The sequence below is a fragment of the Aythya fuligula genome, chromosome 6, assembly GCF_009819795.1.
Source record: "Aythya fuligula isolate bAytFul2 chromosome 6, bAytFul2.pri, whole genome shotgun sequence".
NCBI classification, from domain to species: Eukaryota; Metazoa; Chordata; class Aves; order Anseriformes; family Anatidae; genus Aythya; species Aythya fuligula.
The window spans coordinates 35242197-35260684 of record NC_045564.1 but is presented as its reverse complement, the minus strand read 5'-3'; the positions used below and the strand labels follow the sequence as shown (position 1 = coordinate 35260684).

The following is an 18488-nucleotide window of genomic DNA, read 5'->3' as shown; positions in this document are numbered from 1 at the left end:
ATTTCATCAGGGAGAGCCGGGCTCCGTCTTTACTAAGTTTACATTTCAAAGCAAAAGCTTGACGATAACTGCTTCTCCTACCCTTTCTATTTAGGGCCCCCAGACCTACTACTATTACTGCTATCTCCTACGCTAGCATTAAAAAAAAAAAATAAATAAAAAAATACAGAGGCTGGAATATGAACTTCTCTGAGAGCTCAGCAAGAGAGCCAGCAGCTGGATTTTTAGCATCCCTTTTATTTTAGATTATACAGATAATAGTGGAGACCAACAGCCCGAATCAGGACATGGCCTCAATGTGGTAGGGTGTTAAAGGCCGAAAAAACATAAAAAGGCACATGTGGAGAACTGCATTGCCTGTGTTTGCACAGGGGCATGGCAGAAGGCAGTGCAGGGGGAGGAGGAGGAAGAGGAGGAGAGGAAGGGCCCAGCAGGATGGGAGCAGTGAGTCAGGCACTCAGGGGAGGCTTCCCAAAAGCTGCTTCTTGTAGGGAGGTGTAAAAAGAGGTCCCTCGCCCCCTCCTGTATGAGAAGCGGGGTGTCTAGAGGGCTGTGGCATTTCTTCCAAACTTAGACTTGCTGTTATTTTGAGCTACTCAGATGGAAACACCAACGTGGGAGATGAGGGTTGCAGTGTAGGGGAGTGTTTCAGTACTGTGCTATTAAAAAAAAAAAAACAACAAACCAACAAAAAGTAAAGATGGTTTAGGATGTTTAAGTCATATATGGGATCCATACATGGGTACAGGACTAGAGAAGACTTATATGCTTTTGTACCCACAATGGGAGCTTGATGGGGAGCAGCTGTAGCAGCTAAAACATCCCCAGGCACACAGTGCCTGCAGCCTTGCACATTTCATGGTGCTCGGGGCAGCACAGGAGAATGGCAGAGGCAGATGAAGTCCGTTGAATGTTTTTCTTCATCAAAGGACAAGGAAACAGCAGATCAGTGGGTGATAATTGAAATGTGGTCCTATATGCCAATATGACCACCTGAATGTTTTGAGGGACAAGACATTGAATTGGGTGCTATGTGGCAGAACACTAGTGCTCCCTAGGCTTGCTTTAGACTAGCAGCTACAGAATAAAGGATAAGAAAATGTAAGATAAAAAATCCCGAACTCATGCTGTTAAGAACCAGGAATGTCAACCAAACATGGGACTGAAAAGCAGGAGGAAATCAGACAAAGTGACCCTGCAGTAAGGCAGTAAAATCTGGCTGGGTATTTACAGTGGCGTTACTGTTCAGGGTCAGGCAGAAGGCACTATTACCTCTTCATGAGCACAGTGGGTCCTGTCTGGTTCTGAAGCCCATTACTCTAAGAAAGATACTGAAAATGACCAAGATACTCGTACAACTCAAAAAAAAAAAAATGTCCACGAAAATAAAGCCTTGAATACTGTGTTAGAAGCAATGATGGATGTGGTGAGATGAAAAGGAGCTACACAAGCTCAGTTAAGTTATGACTGAGGATGCCAGAGGAATGGCAATGAACCACGAACTGAAGGAAGCAAACATGAAGGACAAGACCGTGTCTCCTCCAGAGCCAGTGAGGGTTTTGTGAGTGACGTCAGCGTGACCCAAATCCTGCTGCAAGGGGACAGAGGACACGCTCAGCACAAAGAGGGTGCTGCAAGTAACACTTTTGCATATAGCAAATTCAAATGTAGCTGAATTTCAGGAAGCCCTCCTGATAGCAAGATTGCCTGTGGAAGTGGAAAATCCTCATGCTGCAGAGATAGTAAACAAATATACCGAGCATAAAGGCTTCACTGGCGGGTGCTATAATGAACACAGAATTATATCGCTGCAACAATATACACCCGCTGAATTTGACTCCACTTGAAGAGATGAGAGCTCTTAAGTTGCGACGTTGAAAACAATTTAATCGAACCTGGCTAATTAGAATATAACAAGTAGTTTAAAATTATGCAACGCTCTAAAAATCTTTTAATTAGTTTGAAATTCTGATGGCAAATTAGTAAACGTACTTCAGTAACTTCCTGTGCCTGCCTCAATACATAGAAAGAAATAAGATATGTTTTGTCAATAGGGACACTTTGAGCAAACATACACAAGCAGAAAATAATAATGTAGAGTAAGGAATAATTAATTAATTCAAGCTTCAAGATAAGATCACTGTGTCCTGCTGACCCTACATGTTAATCAGTTGATTGATTAATTGCTACAATCATAATAATTATAGGGTGTAAATCTAAATACATTTAATGATAGTTTACACTTAGAATAAAAATGTCTTTTATGTCTGCTTATCTTCTTCATTTCTTGAAGCCCAGTCATATTTTTTTGTTTGCCATAAATAAACCTGAAGCATTTTTAGATGTTATCTTTGTGATGAGGTAGGTTTATACTTCATTCATCTCATCAGTGATTTTTTTTTTTTTTTTGTGGCCTCCACCTCCTGTCTAATGAAAAATATGTTCCTGGAATGGAAACAATTGATTATGTGCAATGCCCAATACAGCTCCATCAAATGCTCATCCTTAAATGAAAGACAAGGGGACACACCAGTAAGCCTATTGTGTAGTTATAGACTGCCTTTATCCAGAAGAGCTTTACACGCTGAAGACTTCTACCACATAAACACAGTCTGGGGCTGCATGGTACAGCAGATTAGCAGCACAGGAAAATATTAACCAATGCAAGCTAAAGGAAATTAAATATATATATATATATATATTTTGGTTTCTTACTTATAGACAATGCAGAAGATCTTGACATCTACATCACCTTTGATGGGAGTGACTCCTCTAAACCAAAGGTATGGGTCCTTGTACCTAAACTGGCATCACTAAAATCCATCTCTTAAAATGTACATGAAGGGAAGAAACAAGAGTTCCTCAGTTAAATCTGCTGAACATTATTAAAATGTGCAATTAAATACTTCAGTTCCCATGAACTCACTTAGCCAGGAATGAGGCGTTTTGGTAGGAGTGTGAGGTAGGAGTTGTAGTTGTATGCTGCATGTCCTGCAGGTAGTCCTAGGTAGGTACAAGTCCTACATGTTTGGTCCCAACAGCTGCTAACATTACAACTCCTTTGTGTTTCTCTTGAGGTGGAAAGTGGCCTGAAGTGGGAATTTCAGTTGTTTCAATAGCAAAACACCTTGGTGATTCAAGGATCAAATTTCTTTTCATTTTTAACATTTACAAAACTTGCTAGCTTATTTTTTATCTTATTTTTGCTATTGCAAAATATTTGAAAGTCTTAAATAAGTGTGTTCCTTATATTTCTGAAAAGCATATGTTAAAATCAGTTAAAATCTAGACATTAACACCAGATTTCCTGACCAGTTTAAATTCTGCAGCTCTGGAAATTCTGGACTCCTCTTTTCCAGAGTTGGTATCCATATCCTGCTTTGCAACTCTTGTTTTGCAGTGATATTTGTTAAATAAATAATGCTAGGTTAGAAATTATAGTATAAATATTTTAAGGAGCCACTAAAACATTTTCAAAAGAAAACGAAGCAAATTCCACAGAGTGAATGAACTTTTGCAGCCTTCAAAGGGTTACCTGACCTTTTACTTTTGCAGCTTGCTTGACTCAAAGTTACAGCATTGGAGGAGATAACAGTGAAACTGTACTATAAAAATAAATTACTATCATGAATATTAAGCAACAAGGATATAATAAACATGACTGCTTACATGATTCTGATTTATTGATACTGATTTGCTAGTAAATTATCACACAAAGTACTCGTTTTAGTTGTTTAGGAACATGTGCAAAATAAAGCTTGGTGGACACTTCCCAAAGACCTTGACATCTGTCACTGAATTCATACTTAGGGATTCTTGATGCCTATTTTTCTGGTATGTGGTACAGCGGTGTATTTACTTTCCTTTTCTACATACATATGTATATATTTTATACATATATATATATATATATATTTTTTTTTTCTATGCTGTCTGGCTTCCTTAAACTGCTTTTTAGCTCTGCACAGTTTTAAAAACTACTATCATGGAGGTTCAGCTCTGACACAGTGGAACAAATCCAGCTGCAAAATCTCCTAAAGGCTGTTCATGCTTGTTCTGTTAAATAGTGCTCACTTTGAGTCAAGAGGTTTCATTACTATATTTATGAACCTCTTGGCACCAGGAGTTGGGATTTCCCAGTGCTAAGCATTAATGCATTTTGCATCACTCTTTAGCATTGGGAACTCTGGATCACTGGTGCTGAGGGGTTAAAGACAGTAAAAAGCAGATCTTTATTTCCAGATAGCAATCTTTAGTGCATGTGTGCATGCTTGCTGTTTGTGTGTGTGCGTGTGAATAGTCTGAGCAGCTATCAGATAACAGAGGGAGATAGCGGGCTGCCACAGTCACTAACAACTACCAGGAACTGCAGATTTTAAGGGATCTCAGCATTAACAGCCTGCTGCCTCTATTCTGCATCAGATATTTGTTATCCAAATTGATGGAGAGTATTCCATCTGAAAATAGGATTATTCTCCTTTAAATTTAAAGCCTGCTTTGTGCTTATGTGGCTTATATCACTTCATGACATGGTGTGTTATGTCAAACCTAAGATTATTTTTGGAGATTTCTGAGACAGAATCTACTTCATTTTGCCTGTCATCAGCCTAAAGCATGTGCCAAAAGACCCCTTTTTTGAAGCAGTCATTCACAAATACCATCTGAACTAAAGGACAGCTACAGCTTCAAAGAAAAAACACGTATCTTAGATCAAATTCCACTAACATTTCATAAAGTGGTCACAGTTTTGATACTTCTTTGCAGAGGATTTGTATCCACACAGTGGGCTATTTTCTTTCTTTCTTTTTTTTTTTTTAAATTTTTTTATTTTTATTTTTTTATTATTATTTTTTTTAGTGTTAATACACTTCAGCTTACAAGCAGGAATGTAGCTCATCAGGTGCCCTGATCTGCATTGTAAAGAAAAACAAGCAATGAACTCAGCTGCAGAGAGCATGGGCTAGTTCTGGCTGCATGTGAACACACAGATGCAAATCAAACATGAGTCAAGGAAGAGGGTATTCTAAAAGTGGCACTTGATAGCCTGGAGTGAGAGCTGCAGAAGCATATATAAACCTGCCTGCCAGGCAGCCCTTCCTGCTTCTTCCTGTTTGTTTTTTATAGAAAAAAAAAAAAAAAAAAAAAAAAAAGAGGAATAAAAGGGAAACAGAAAGGAAAAGAAGATGAAAGGAAAATAAAAAAAATGTGAAAAAGAAAAAGAAAAACAAAAAGCAAAAAAAAAAAGGAAAAAAAAAAAAAAAAGAGAGAAAAAGAAATAAAAACACACCAGATATTTTCTAAGAGTTTAAGAATATCTCCACTTCTCAATTATAGTTTTTCAAGTGTCCCACCGTTGTGGCTGCTTCACAACTTACTTTTTTCTGAGTGCTGAACACAAGTTTGCTTTTCTAACAATTTAAGCATACCTAGGTGAAGAGGTTTTGTGCCTCACTAGGATCTTTTTCCCAGTGCAACTCTATCACTCAAAAGTGTTTAACAGTGAATGAGTCAGACCATGAGCTGTCTGTGAATTAGATTGTGCTCCTGATCTTAGTGAGATTATCTGTGTGATATACTACCTTCCCAGGCAATTAAGGCATTAGTGCTTTGGTCAAAATGTAACAATATTCTCTCTGAGTCAAACGGGTTAACAGGCTAATGAATTTTATATAGAAGGGAGTCAAAGGGAGCAGTTTGACTCTCCCGGAAGCAAGACAAATTGCATTTTACTTTAAAGATGTGGGCATTTCAAATTCAATACCTGTACTATAAGCACAAGGCAGTGGATTGCAGAAAAATTTCTGTGTCCAAGGCAGCATCCTTCAAGGCAGCATCCTTAAAGATGAAATTCTTGTTCACTGAGTTTTTTCTGCCATAGGTTGCCTCAGCTCTGCACACCATTTTTGGGGGAGGATGTGAATGCTACTCCATTCTTCCATTCCCACACTATTTCTTGCTTTGCTTGACCCCTCTTTTTAGCTGTTATCTGGTACAGCTGGTGGAGTCCAGCTGCTAAAGATGCTTTTCCGTAGCCACATTGCCCGTTTTTCCAGTACTACTACTTTCACAATTTGTGTCCCTCAAGAGACATTATAAATCATATTAACTTTGAACTCTGGCCCAGCCTCAGTAAGAACACAAGCCTACCCTCACATTCAGACGTCATGACTTTTACAGAGTGTTTCAGTTGCAGCCGTACTTCCCATGGCAGGCACAACTTCTCCCAAAATGGTGAGGTTGGGAAGCCAGGGCTGTGTCAATAGCTGCTGCAAGGTGATGTTGTCAGGGACTGGGAAATCAGACTTACACCCCAAACAACCTGTGCCTGATTTTAACCCATGACTTAACATTTGTCTCTAATCCTGTGTCATCAGTAGGAATTCTGTGGGTAGCCCTATTGCTGTTATGCTTGTCATATCATTTTGCTTTATCATCCCCTTTAGCAATGTGGTGTTTTCCTTTTCCAACATTGTATGTGTGCTATTGTGGTAAACTGAGAGGATATTTTCTTTGACCATTCATGACTTGATTCTGTGTCTGCCTACTTTGTGGAATTTATAAAACATTTAATTTTATTCTTTCTCCATGTCATTTTCAGACCATTTCCAGAAAGAATTATCAACTGTAACTCCTATCTGAGCAACTCCTGCTCTCAGGTTGCAAAAGTGCTGTTGGAGCAGGTCCATACTACTCAGATGTATTTCTACTAGATTCTCACTCAAAGATTTGCCATGGTCCTAAATGTAAAGGCTAAAGCCATGTATTTTCTTCTAGTTTATTTAATGCACTATTATCAGGAGTCTTCTCTGAAGTTGCAAAGTTTCTTCCCTGATACCATGCCACTATGGACGCTTTCTGTCATTATAAAGGAACATTTTGTAAAACTGCAAAGTGATGCTCCATGTCAAGGCACGTTTCATGGCTGGTTTTACCTGCCAGAACTTCAGGTCCCATAAAGAGGAGAAATATCCAAAATTAAAAGTCTGATGTCAGTGGTTGGAGCATACTGGAGTTGGAGAACCCTAAGGGAGGTAACAGTCCCTTGAGAGGGGACCAGGGGCCCAAGCTGCTTGAAGCATTCAGTATGCATAAAAGTGTATTCAGGATTCAACTCCATAAAGTTAGGGTCTACTCTGAGTATCACAGATGTACCCAAAGTCCACACTTACTGTGTTTTTAGATTTTCCACAGCACACCATACATTATCACAATAAACACCATTTGCCGTTATTCCTTCTGCGGGGTAAATGTACTTTCCTTTAGCCACATCTTCAAGTACCCATGTAACAAAGGCCAAGAAACAACTGCCACCACCAAGACTGCTTATCATGCCTGCTTCTCTGCTGGTTCAGACCCAACAAGCCAGCACACAGAGATGTATGGCATTAGAAGGCAGCAACTTTTAGATAGTAAGTAGGTGTAAGGAAAAAGGAAGATGGCATGGAACTGGAGGTGATGACTTTCAGCATCCCCTTCTCTTGCTCTTGAAGGCTCTTCTTTTCTCTCCCTTCCTGGTCTTCTCTTTCCACTTTCCCCCCCTCTTCTCTTCCATTTTTGCACTTCTGAAATTGTGTAACTGGGGCATTATAGGCTGCTTCTCCTCCTGTTATTACTTTCCCTGAGTGGAAGCTTCACTCACAAGCCTGATGAACATTTTTCCCCTCAAACCCAGAGTGCCAATTCTCACTTTGTCAAGAGCTCCAGTTAACCTCCATGAGAAGTTCCTCTCCCCCTGCCTCCCGCAAATGCTCCAGGTTACAGAGATCTTGTCACAGCCACTAAACAGCTCTTCCTCTCTCTCTTTTTTCTCCTCCTATCTGCCTGAACCATGTTATTTCTTGGATATCTCAATTTCTCTGTCTTCTCTTTCACGGTTCTCTCCTTCGTGGTTTTCTCCATGAGCTTCTCCTATGCTAACCTACATATGAACTATCAAGTTGGCTCGCTTTTTGCTTCTGCTCTTTCTTTCTACTACAAAAAGATTCTCTTAATCACAGATCAAATTTAAATTATGCAAATACACTCTATTTTTTGTGCCCCAAAAGTAAAAGAGGAGCAAACTGAAACTCATGTCTTTTTCCATTTGCAATTTTTTGGTTCTGCACTCTGTCAACTGGCAGTCAGTGTAAACCCAACAGAGAGGTACTGGAGCCTCAGTGATTAATCTGGCTATCATTTACAGATGTAAACATTTTTTTTTTTCAAATTGTAGCGAGACACACTGCTTCACAAATGATAATTCCACCCAGCATCCAGTGACTTCTCCCTTAAGCACTAATGCTTTGATCACCATTGTCCCATGGCAGGTAAGAGTCCAGAAAAATCTTTTAGCTTTGTTAGTACTTGTGCAATCATGGATAATCCTCAGTTTGGACATAATGCTGTCTAATAAATGCTATTTTCAAGTACTGGTTTCAAAACACTACTCTGGACCTACTGTGTACAGCAAAGTTTGTGCAAAAAGTTCTCACTGAGCAGATTACTACAGATTCAGATCCAACAATTTATTGTGTAAGCATTAAACCATTCATACAACAAACACCTGTGCAAGCCAGTTGGCCTAGTCAATTCTTGTCTAACATTTAATTATGAATATAATTAGCATGAGTTAAGAGACAGGCCAGGCATCCGCAATAAAATTTCCACTATGCTAAAAAAATTATAACTATAATAAGAAAAAAGACTAAATTGCAGAGAGTATGTCCCTGCTGTGCAAACTTTGCATGACAGCAACATTCAAATACAAATTCTTTTAAAACTTATTCCTTTTCTTTTATGAGGATTTTACAGCCTCCACCATATATTTATAAGAACAAATCACATAGTTTTTCTGTTGCATTAATTTTAAGGCAATTTTCATCATTGATGTAACCCTTTTGGTGAGATTCCCCTCTTTTTCTCGAAAGGTAAATTAATTGATTTGATAGTGTCACTGGAACTTTGTCTTACGTAAAACTCATCTAAGAGTTTTATGAAGTGCTTTTTGTAGCACAACAGAATTGTGTGCTAGCAGAAGAGAAGATTTAGTAAATATTACAACATACATCTTTTTATAGGTAGATTCTTATGTTTAAAAAAAATCATCAAAGTCAACTTAGAGTCAGGTTCCCTATCGGCAGGTATTATCTCGGCATTCTTCACAGAGCAAAGCCCTGCAGAGAAGCTAAACCACCATATGTAGTTTTTCTTTTAATTTTTCTTCAAATAACTTGTTTATAAATTTCCATGTGGGGAAAAGGAAAAAAAGAAAAAACAAACAAACAAAAAAAGTAAATGTTCTGTCCGTGTATTTTCTATCCATGCCCTTTATTTCTGAACATGTTGGGCTATTTTCCACCTCAAAAAACAAATCTATTCATAGACATGCCCTCCAATTTTTTATTCTAAAGCGGTTGCTTCCAGACCTGGAAAGATCTATTTAAAAATGCTGCTGAGTAAAAACAGTTTGCAACTGTGAAGGGAAGGTCACCAAAGGAGAGCCAGGAGGTTACTGGGGCATCTTGTTCCTTGACACCTCTTGGGAACAAAAGGCCTGGAGTGAACCTCTCGTGTTACCAGCCTGCTGCTATTACAAATACGTCAGCCTCCATTTGCATCCTTGGTGCAGGTGTGCTTTCTTTCTGCCTCCAGTCTGAGTGGAGACCACGCTAGAGCATGGTGGCTTCAATGGGTGGGAAGAAGTTTAAATGTACTTGCAGGCAGTTTATACACCCTCTTGTGGAATATTTATATATTTCCATGGATGGATATACCTGAGACTATCCTATCCATAAAATATATATATATATATATATTGCTTTATTTAAAGAAATATGAGTTGTGCCCCAACTTTTGAATACTTCTTGTTTCTACACTGTTTTTTGTTGTTATAGTACTGTTCATGTTTAATTTCTAGACCTCTACTGTCTTCTGATTTGACCCAAAAGGTATAAATATGATTTATCATGTGAGATTTATTGTGGTGACCTTGGGTTTGTTTACTAATCACCATGTTCACATGAAATTGAGGCTTTCTGGTGCCATGCCAAGCCCCAGAACTTCCTTGAACAAGTAAAAGAAGGCTAGGAAAACAATTTCAATAGGAGGCTCGCCAACTGCGAAGCTGAAGGCAGTTTGATTAGGACTCGAAGCCCACAGATTGAGATTATGACAGAAATTTGCATAATGCCAGAGACTGATAAGATTTGGTTTCTCAGGAACCTATTACGTGATGATGTTAAGAGACTGTCATGGATTTCTTACAGTGCAATATGCTGACTTGTCTTTCCAAGACGAGTTGGCCTTGAGCCTTGTTCTTTGTAAGCCTCGAGTGAGGTTTCTTTAGATGGCTTTTGAAAATTTCTTTAGACATCTTCTGTAACTTTCCACCAAGATGATACAAGGATGTTATGACTGTCAGAATAAATGAATGTATTTACTTCCTTTCTGTTTCCCAGCTACTATTTTCATAACACTGCATAGTGGTTCAGAGCAGGTCCTGGCTACACCACGTTTTCAATGAATGTAGCTCTGTTCTTTGATCATGATTATGTATCGATGACTGGATTTGTTTATTGCCTCCTGACACAACTTTTTGTCTGATTTGGATGGAGGCTGCTTCCATGCAAACTCCTCAACAGTTGCATTATTCAGTGCAAATTTCGTGGTGGCCTGCTGCAGACCGAAGTGTGATCGTTGCCTGAATAGACATGAGTTTCTGCACCACATCGCCTTGGGCTGCACATGCAGCAGGTTTGGGGGGGTATGAATCCAGAGCAGAGCCCAAGCTCAAAGCAAACCCTTCTCCTGATGCCAGCCACCCTGGAGATGAAGACAACTGACTGACATGGAGGGGTCTGATGTCTCCTCATAGCAGTGATAGCTTTTGTGGGTTAAAAAAACAGCCTCCTGTTCTAATGAAAGAAACATTTCTTGCTTTTATCACTGTGTTTAGTAGGTCCTTTGTGGACTGGGCAGGACCAGTGAAGACCAGTATCTCATACCATGAGAACTGTAATAAACTTAATATCTAACATCTTTCAATAACCCAAAGAGTTATAAAACTCTGTCATATGTAAGATACTAACTAACCATTTTCCTCAGTCTCTGTATAATAGGGTAGCAAAAAACATTATAAGATTGATAGGAACGACATTGTGAATTCTGCTTAGCATACAGCAGGAGACCTTAATTGATATATCAAAAGGATATGTGTGAAATCACTTGAAAAAAGTGTTAATAATCTAGTAGAATAACCAAAATAAATAAATAAATAAATAAATCCAGATCTTGAAAAAATAAAAAGTGTTTCTAATGTGGGCCTTTGGCAGTTTCTAGGCATTTAAATTAATCACCATTATAATTCTAAAAACCTTATTATCTCCCATCTAACTGTGAAGGTGCTGCAGTTGTGTCCTTGGAAGGATTTTAGGTGCCTATCACTCTACTGCTCCCCATGCAGAGAAATGTTTAGTTTTCTGCTAGGGCCAAAAAGCTTGAGCTCCAGAGATGGGGGTTTCTTTGCCAAAGTGTCTGGGGAGGGCTGGTCCTGTGAATGAGATTTTGCAACCTTTCATTTTTAGTAATCTCACTACTATGTTCATCTGTCTTAGCTAGGAAGCTCACAGGAGTAACAGATACCTTCATTCAGCAAACTGTCTGTGGAAGCATCATTTTGGTAAAAGGCTTCTATTTAGAGTATATGCATATATATTTACACTTGTGTGCATGTGTGTTTTAAACGATAAATAACCTATTTATCTACAATACTTACATGACAGCTATTAAATTTATATTATAGATAAGGAATTGAAATAAAGGTGTAATCATTAGACCTCACTGAAAAAAATCTTTCCAATGTAGTAATTTTTCCAACCTGTTTGCAGACAAAATCAAAGATCTGAATTCAGGGCTTTCAAACCAGAGACAGATGTTGCAGCTTTGGGAACCTGGTGGAATTTTCCTTTATGGAATATCAGTTTGGATTATTATTTTTTTTTAACTGCAGTTGGACAGATGAATTGTCTATACAGCTTTCTCCAGCTGAACAGATCTGGAATGACTAGTCAGCACTTGAATATTTTCCATGTTGAATTTTCCCGTTTATTTTATACAGTGGATATCAGTCATAATTGCAGAGGACATCATAGTGTCTAAAGTAGTAGACAATTCTTTTTTTTTCATGTCTTCTGCCTGAGACGTCTGAAGAAAACTTGTTCAATTAAATTAAACATTCATAAGCAGCTAACACATTTACCTGCTAATATTTTTAACAGTTTTTTGGGGTAGCTTTTTTTTTTTTTTTTTTAATTTATTTCAGTGGCTGAAGTTCTCACAGAAGTTTGCATGGCCATACAGATTGAATTCTGCAAATAAGGTGATTAAGTGTTTCAGTTATTGGCACTTCTACCACCTTACTCACATGAAGCACAATTTTACTTGCAGACAATCTGTTGAACCACGTCTGTTGATCTTGCAGAAAATCAATAGAACTATTTGCGGTGCTAAGTAATTTAAGTGTGGCTGAACCTGACTTCATAGCAGCATTTGGGCACACTTCAGAAGTGCATATTTCATCCAAAATACCACAAAATGACTTGCCAGTAATATATTAGACAAAGTCCTTGAAAAACCTGCTTTCCAAATCCTAAGAAACAAAATTAGTATTAGGTCAGAGGTCTTGTGGCCTTCCATTTATCATTTATAAATTCTCTGATATAAGCTATATGGACAGTAATTATCCAGCTTCAGCCTGGCAAGCAGAATTCTGAGATTCTATAATGCCCTGAATTATCTCCTAATATTCTGGCCATATCTAAATTGTTCTAATATTATGGCCATATCTAAATTTATTTGTAGGGGAAATTGAAGGTAGAGAGCAAGCACTTTGCCTAATACACAGGACTGTAATATTTTATTCCTATGCACATAATAATGATGTTAATTAAAATAGCATCATCCAGGAAAAGTAATATTAAGCTTGCTATGGAATTTTTCACATAATCTTTAAAATAGCATCAGCATAAGAAGACCATGGCACCTCTTAGGTACTTGTTCCTCCAGAAACTTCTAGCTAAATGACTAAATCCCCAAGAATTAGGGGATTTACTGTTACTAACCACTACAGGTTTTTACACAACTTCATCTTACTTACCAAGTGTATGGCTCTGACTGAGGATTGCTTAGTGCTGGACCAAGGATATAATCATCCAGGCAGTGTGGGAATGGGTCCTAATTATTACCTTTTCCCTAGCAGTCTTCAGGTTGGTTTATTTCTGGTGATATTAAGTGCTTATTCCAGTCGTACTGCACATCCCATGCAATACATGCTAATAATACTGATTTTGGAAGAATGGACAGAAAAGACAGAGACACAATAGCCTCTTTTTTACAACATCCTGAAGCAGAAATTTTCTAGCAGTGCAGCACAGACCAATTTTCTAGCAGCTCAGGAAGAGCAATTAACACAAACTAGCTGAAGAATCAGCTGCTATGGAAATGATATTGAAGACAAGAGATTTTTTCTTTTGCCTCAGGACTATTAACATGTAGAAGAGCTCCAAAAACACTGGAAATGCCTAATTGTTGTTTATAGATGTTATTTAAGTAGAGATGGTAAGAATATGGATTTGTAGATACTATGGGAGTAAAGGCCAGATAAAGAGAAGATTGATTGGAAATCGTAGGTTACATTAGACAGTTGGATTAGGTAGAAGTCACCCTGATGCGCCGTAAAGAAAGCAACAAGAATCAGGGATTTGAAACAGTGCAAAGAATGTCTTAGAGTACTAGCATTTTCTTCCTAGGAATAAACTGTCTTAAAATCCTTCTATAAATGACTGTTCATTAGTCTATCAATGTGTATAATGGCTCTCAAAATCATAATAAGAATTAACAATAGTTCAAATAGCAGAAAGGGACATTAATTTATCACTCATGAATATTAATGCTTTAGGGGAGAGTCTCTTCCCGACATGCTTTCAAACTCTATTTCACAAGTCTCTAATCGGTTACCTGTTATTTTTACTGTCAAAATACTCCCCACTGGGCCACCAAAAGATTTCATATCGCCCCAACTTGGATGGTAGCATGAGGGTGAGAACAGAAGATAGCATGAAGGATGAGGTCATGGTGTCGTGATAATGTTCTTCAGAATACAGCAGAGTTGGCTGAGCCAAGGCTCACTCCAAAGGGCAATGAGAAGTAGAGATAAGGGGGGACAAAGACTATATTTAGGTCCAGAAGACCAGCTGGATTACCAGGACGAGAAAGTGAAACAGGCAGAGGATAAATTATTAAATGCTTGACTGTGGAATAATGTGCATAAGAAGAGGTGCAAACAGCATGCCAGGCTGTGCCCCATGAACTGAACACATCCTCTAAGCGCACCAGGTCTCTTCCTTTCTGAGAAGAGGTAGTTGGTGGATGGGAACCACCTGAAGACTATGTTCAAATGCTGGTGCTTCAAAAAGGCATTTTATCCTAACGCATTGCAGAAACTGAAGCTCAACAGTAAGAAGATCTTTATTATTTTGCCCATCTTAGCATGGCAGAGACTGTGCAATAGGAATTTAGGCTGGAGGGAGAACCTTCTCCATGTAGTTTCTGTGTGCTTTGAATGGAGAAGTGAGCTGACAAGAGAAAACTTCCAGGTAATGTGTTTCTTTACGTTGTGTATTTAACTGCGCTGCATCTCTAAATAAGTGAGAAGGGAAAGATCTTGTGAGATGTATTTAACCTCATTATATCTGATGCTGGGTCTTGAAAAGCTTTAGTTGAACTAAAGACTCTTATGAATATAAAATCAAAGTGAGCCGTACATTAAGGGCTTCATATTCTCTGACAGCTGCGCATGTGCACACACAGCTCTCATTAACAGTAATGGCAAATATGCATGCCCATCATTCAGAAAACGGATCTCCAAGTACTTTATTCTTTATTGTTTCTTTCTTTTTTTTTTTTTTTTTTTTTTTCCTGGCATTTTTTTTTTCTATTGGACTTTTAATTAAACTCCTACTTGGCCCTTTCCCTTTAAGCTATCTCTTCCCCCCTTTCCCTCCCCTCCCCATTTTCAAGGGGAGTAAAACCCAAGTCACTCTGTTTTTGAGGCAAATTTTTCCAAGCTGCTACAGTTTTACAAAATGCACCTGCAAATATTAAATACAGAGAGGATTTGCAGCATATAAACCAGAGACAAGTAACAGAATAAGTGCCTTGCACTTTGAAAATACTTCTGCTGCCTGCTGACTTCTAAAAAAATAAAAAATGAAGCAAAGGTAGATATGAAAAGTAGAACACGATCGTTTTTGCATTCTTTTTGTGATCACTGTAAGGCAAGAGTCTGCAACCTTGTGGAACAAAACACATGCATTTCATTCTGATTAACATAACGACAACCCCTTCTAACATAATTCACAATTATTAGTCTCTCCTTGTGTTTGGGGATATATAGATTATCATCCAAGCGTATTTTGAGCACATACACATTTTAATTCCTTTCCTAAACCATTTTAGGCACTGAGGTAATATTGCATATATAAAATTTATAGTTCAATAGTTTGATATTTTTTTCCTCTAGTTAAATAACTAAATGCTGTAGGAGGTAAAATGCAATCAACAACAATAAAAAGACAGGATCATGGATAATGGAAGGTAAGTCAGATTTGAGATGCCTCTGTTCTTCCATTTTAAAGTTTATTATTATTTTTATATAACAGGCTATTTCACTAGCTTCTACTGTATCTGATGTACTTACTTATCGCCTCCACAAACTGTTCAAAGAAGCAGTATGGGAACAGCGGCTCAGGCAGCTCTCTGAAAAACATCTTGAGTGCTCCGGTGACAACGTGGATGTCCTCCCACTGGCTGTCGTCCAAATTCAGCTTCTCTTCTGGGAAAACACGAGGAGAAATGGAACAACTGGTTTTAATGAAACAATTACAAGACACTAATTATTATGTTAATGTTTGCCTACTATCATCAGCAACCGTTAACAGCCTTCTGCACCTAGAGGTTTGGTGCTGTGCATGTTTCCCCCCCCCCCCTTTTTTTTTTTTTTTGTAGGAAGAGAACATTTTCAATGGAATACCATCTGTAGGAATGCAGCTAACAAAAAACAAGAGACACAAAGAGACAGTACCATTGACACAGTATGTCAGATACATTTATTCCCATAATGCATCAGTATGAAAATTAGCATCACAGCTCAACATGATTCAAAGCTATTTGGTTTTGAGGCCGAGGGGCTAAGAGTTGCCAATGATGGCCGGCTCAAGGGACCGGCCTAAAGGCCTTGCTGAGCCAACAGGAGACATATGCTAAACATGGCAATAGAAAATGAGTTATTGCTTTACATGTGTTAGCCTTGCTATGTACAAGGGAATAATGGGTAACGCTTTTCTCCTTTTTTTGCCTGAATGTAATGTCAGCAAGGAATAGAGTACTGTGAGAGAAAGGATATTAATTCCTTCTTACTGCTTCAAAAATATTTTGTTTGGTTTTCATCTCTGGGAGGAAGATTTGCCCAGCAACAATATTAGACAGACCCCTGTTGGCCTACCTAGGCTATGCAAAGCTGTCAAAAATGATAACACACTAAAGACAAACCACAAGTGCTTACAAAACTGTTTTACAAACAAACAAAAAAATGTTTTCTTTTGAAGCTTGACTGAGCTAAGGAATTTAAATATAAAAGAAACTAAATGCTAAAATAGAGTTTCTAATAAAAAATAAAACAAGATTGGATGATTATTCTATTTTTCTCCTTTTTTATTCTAGAAGTGTGATACTATTAGAACAGAATAAACAATGAGATCATAATCCATATAAAACTCTCAGAAAGTGTAAATCCTTATTAGACCAAATTAAAATGACACACACTTTCTTCGAGTTCTGCTGCTCCAAAAATGGAATTCGCTTTTTATACATGTGCTGTGACTCTCATTTTTAGAAAATTTCTGTCTGAATGTAAATCAAGGGCCAACCATGAAAACTACTGTACAAATTTAATTTGAAGCAACATAATCCTGAAATGTTTTACTAAATGTCACTGAATTTTCATGTTTAGCAATTCAGTTGGCTTCAAGAGCAGCCTCTTTAGTGAACTGTTGTTAAACAAAATGGTAAAATTATTGGAGACACATGGACACCCACAACTCCAGATCCCTGGTACTTCAATGCAATAGTTTTCTCACTATAGAGTTTACTTTTGGTCAGAAAAAATATTATTCGGAATGGAGACATCTTTCAACTTTTATGTAATAAATATTACTGAAGGCTTTTTAAATTTCTGGATTTGGGAAACGTATACAAATAAAGGAATGGACCCAATTCCTTAACTTGGAGTAACGTGAGACAAAGCTGGAACAAAGGCATACTTGCGCATTTTATTTAGTTGTCTCGCGTTTTTTGTTTTTTTTTTTCCCCCCATCACATTACCTCAATCATAAAAGTAATGATTTGATCTCAAATGAGTTAGCAGAGGGGATCTTCTTTAGACTCTGAGATCATATTTGATTGATCGTATTTCAACAATTAGCCTTTTATTTTGCCACACACTATTGAACTAGATCGACAGCAACTTAGCAGGCCAGCTTTAAACAGTCAACTGTTAACAATAGCATCAAAAAGAGAGACCTGATGGGGTTTACTGTCACTTTAAAGAACAGGGTGGGTTTTCACATTGTTGAAATCTGTCAGATATTTTGAAATGTCCCTCTCACTATGGTGCCACACCCCCTGCGTGCCCTTATAATAAAATTGGTTTTACTCCTGATTAAATCATTTTCTCCCTACCCACTACCATACTTCTCATAATGGACCTGTGTGCTCTACAGCTGGTGTTCTTCCCATGGTACCAATTCTTACTTTATCTTTTAAGCACTTTGCTGCTAAGATCTCATGCAGAGTGCTTATGTTTTGTTAAGAGCTTCATTCTTAGAGAAATAGCTTAACACATGTTCTAAAAATGTTGTACAACTTATTGCTTAAAACACATTTAGAAAATGTATAAGTACTGTAGCTTTGGCACAGAACTTTAAGTAGAAACCTTAAAAAAAAAGAAAAAGAAAAAAAAAACACAACTTGTTTTTGCCATGCATTTGTCTTAAATGTCTAAAGTGGAATGCTTGACTTCTAAGGCTTTGCAAAGACTTATCTTACCAGATTTTTGCACCATTTCCAGCTCTTCAAGGAAACGTGTTAGGAATGTATCATCGTGAAAGCAAAGGGTGTCAATTTTCCCTCTAGCTATAAGAGAGTTTTTAAAAATGTTTGCTAGGAGGAACAAATGCCAAGTCAAAAAAAAAAAAAAAAAAAAAAAAAAGGAAAAGAAAATAGAAGTCCATTCAGTGTAAGACTCTCGTTTGGTTCCCACTGGTTGGAATTGCTCACATACCAAGGCAATAGGGCCATAAGCAAACACACACACTCATTTTGGGCTAGGTTTAAGGGGAGGACCTGACTTATTGGCTTTACTCAGACATATTTCTTATTGGGGTGTTTTGCTTACA

At 37.9% G+C, this 18488-nt stretch overlaps 1 protein-coding gene across 1 annotated transcript in view; it reads right to left on the bottom strand.

Annotated features, from left to right (window-relative positions):
* The window catches only part of ARHGAP15 (Rho GTPase activating protein 15), a 331505-nt gene that overhangs the window by 45679 nt on the left and 267338 nt on the right, over positions 1 to 18488 (bottom strand). The window contains exon 15 of the mRNA XM_032190068.1: positions 15734 to 15868. Coding sequence (XP_032045959.1) covers positions 15734 to 15868 — 135 coding nt within the window. The remainder of the gene's footprint in view (positions 1 to 15733; positions 15869 to 18488) is intronic.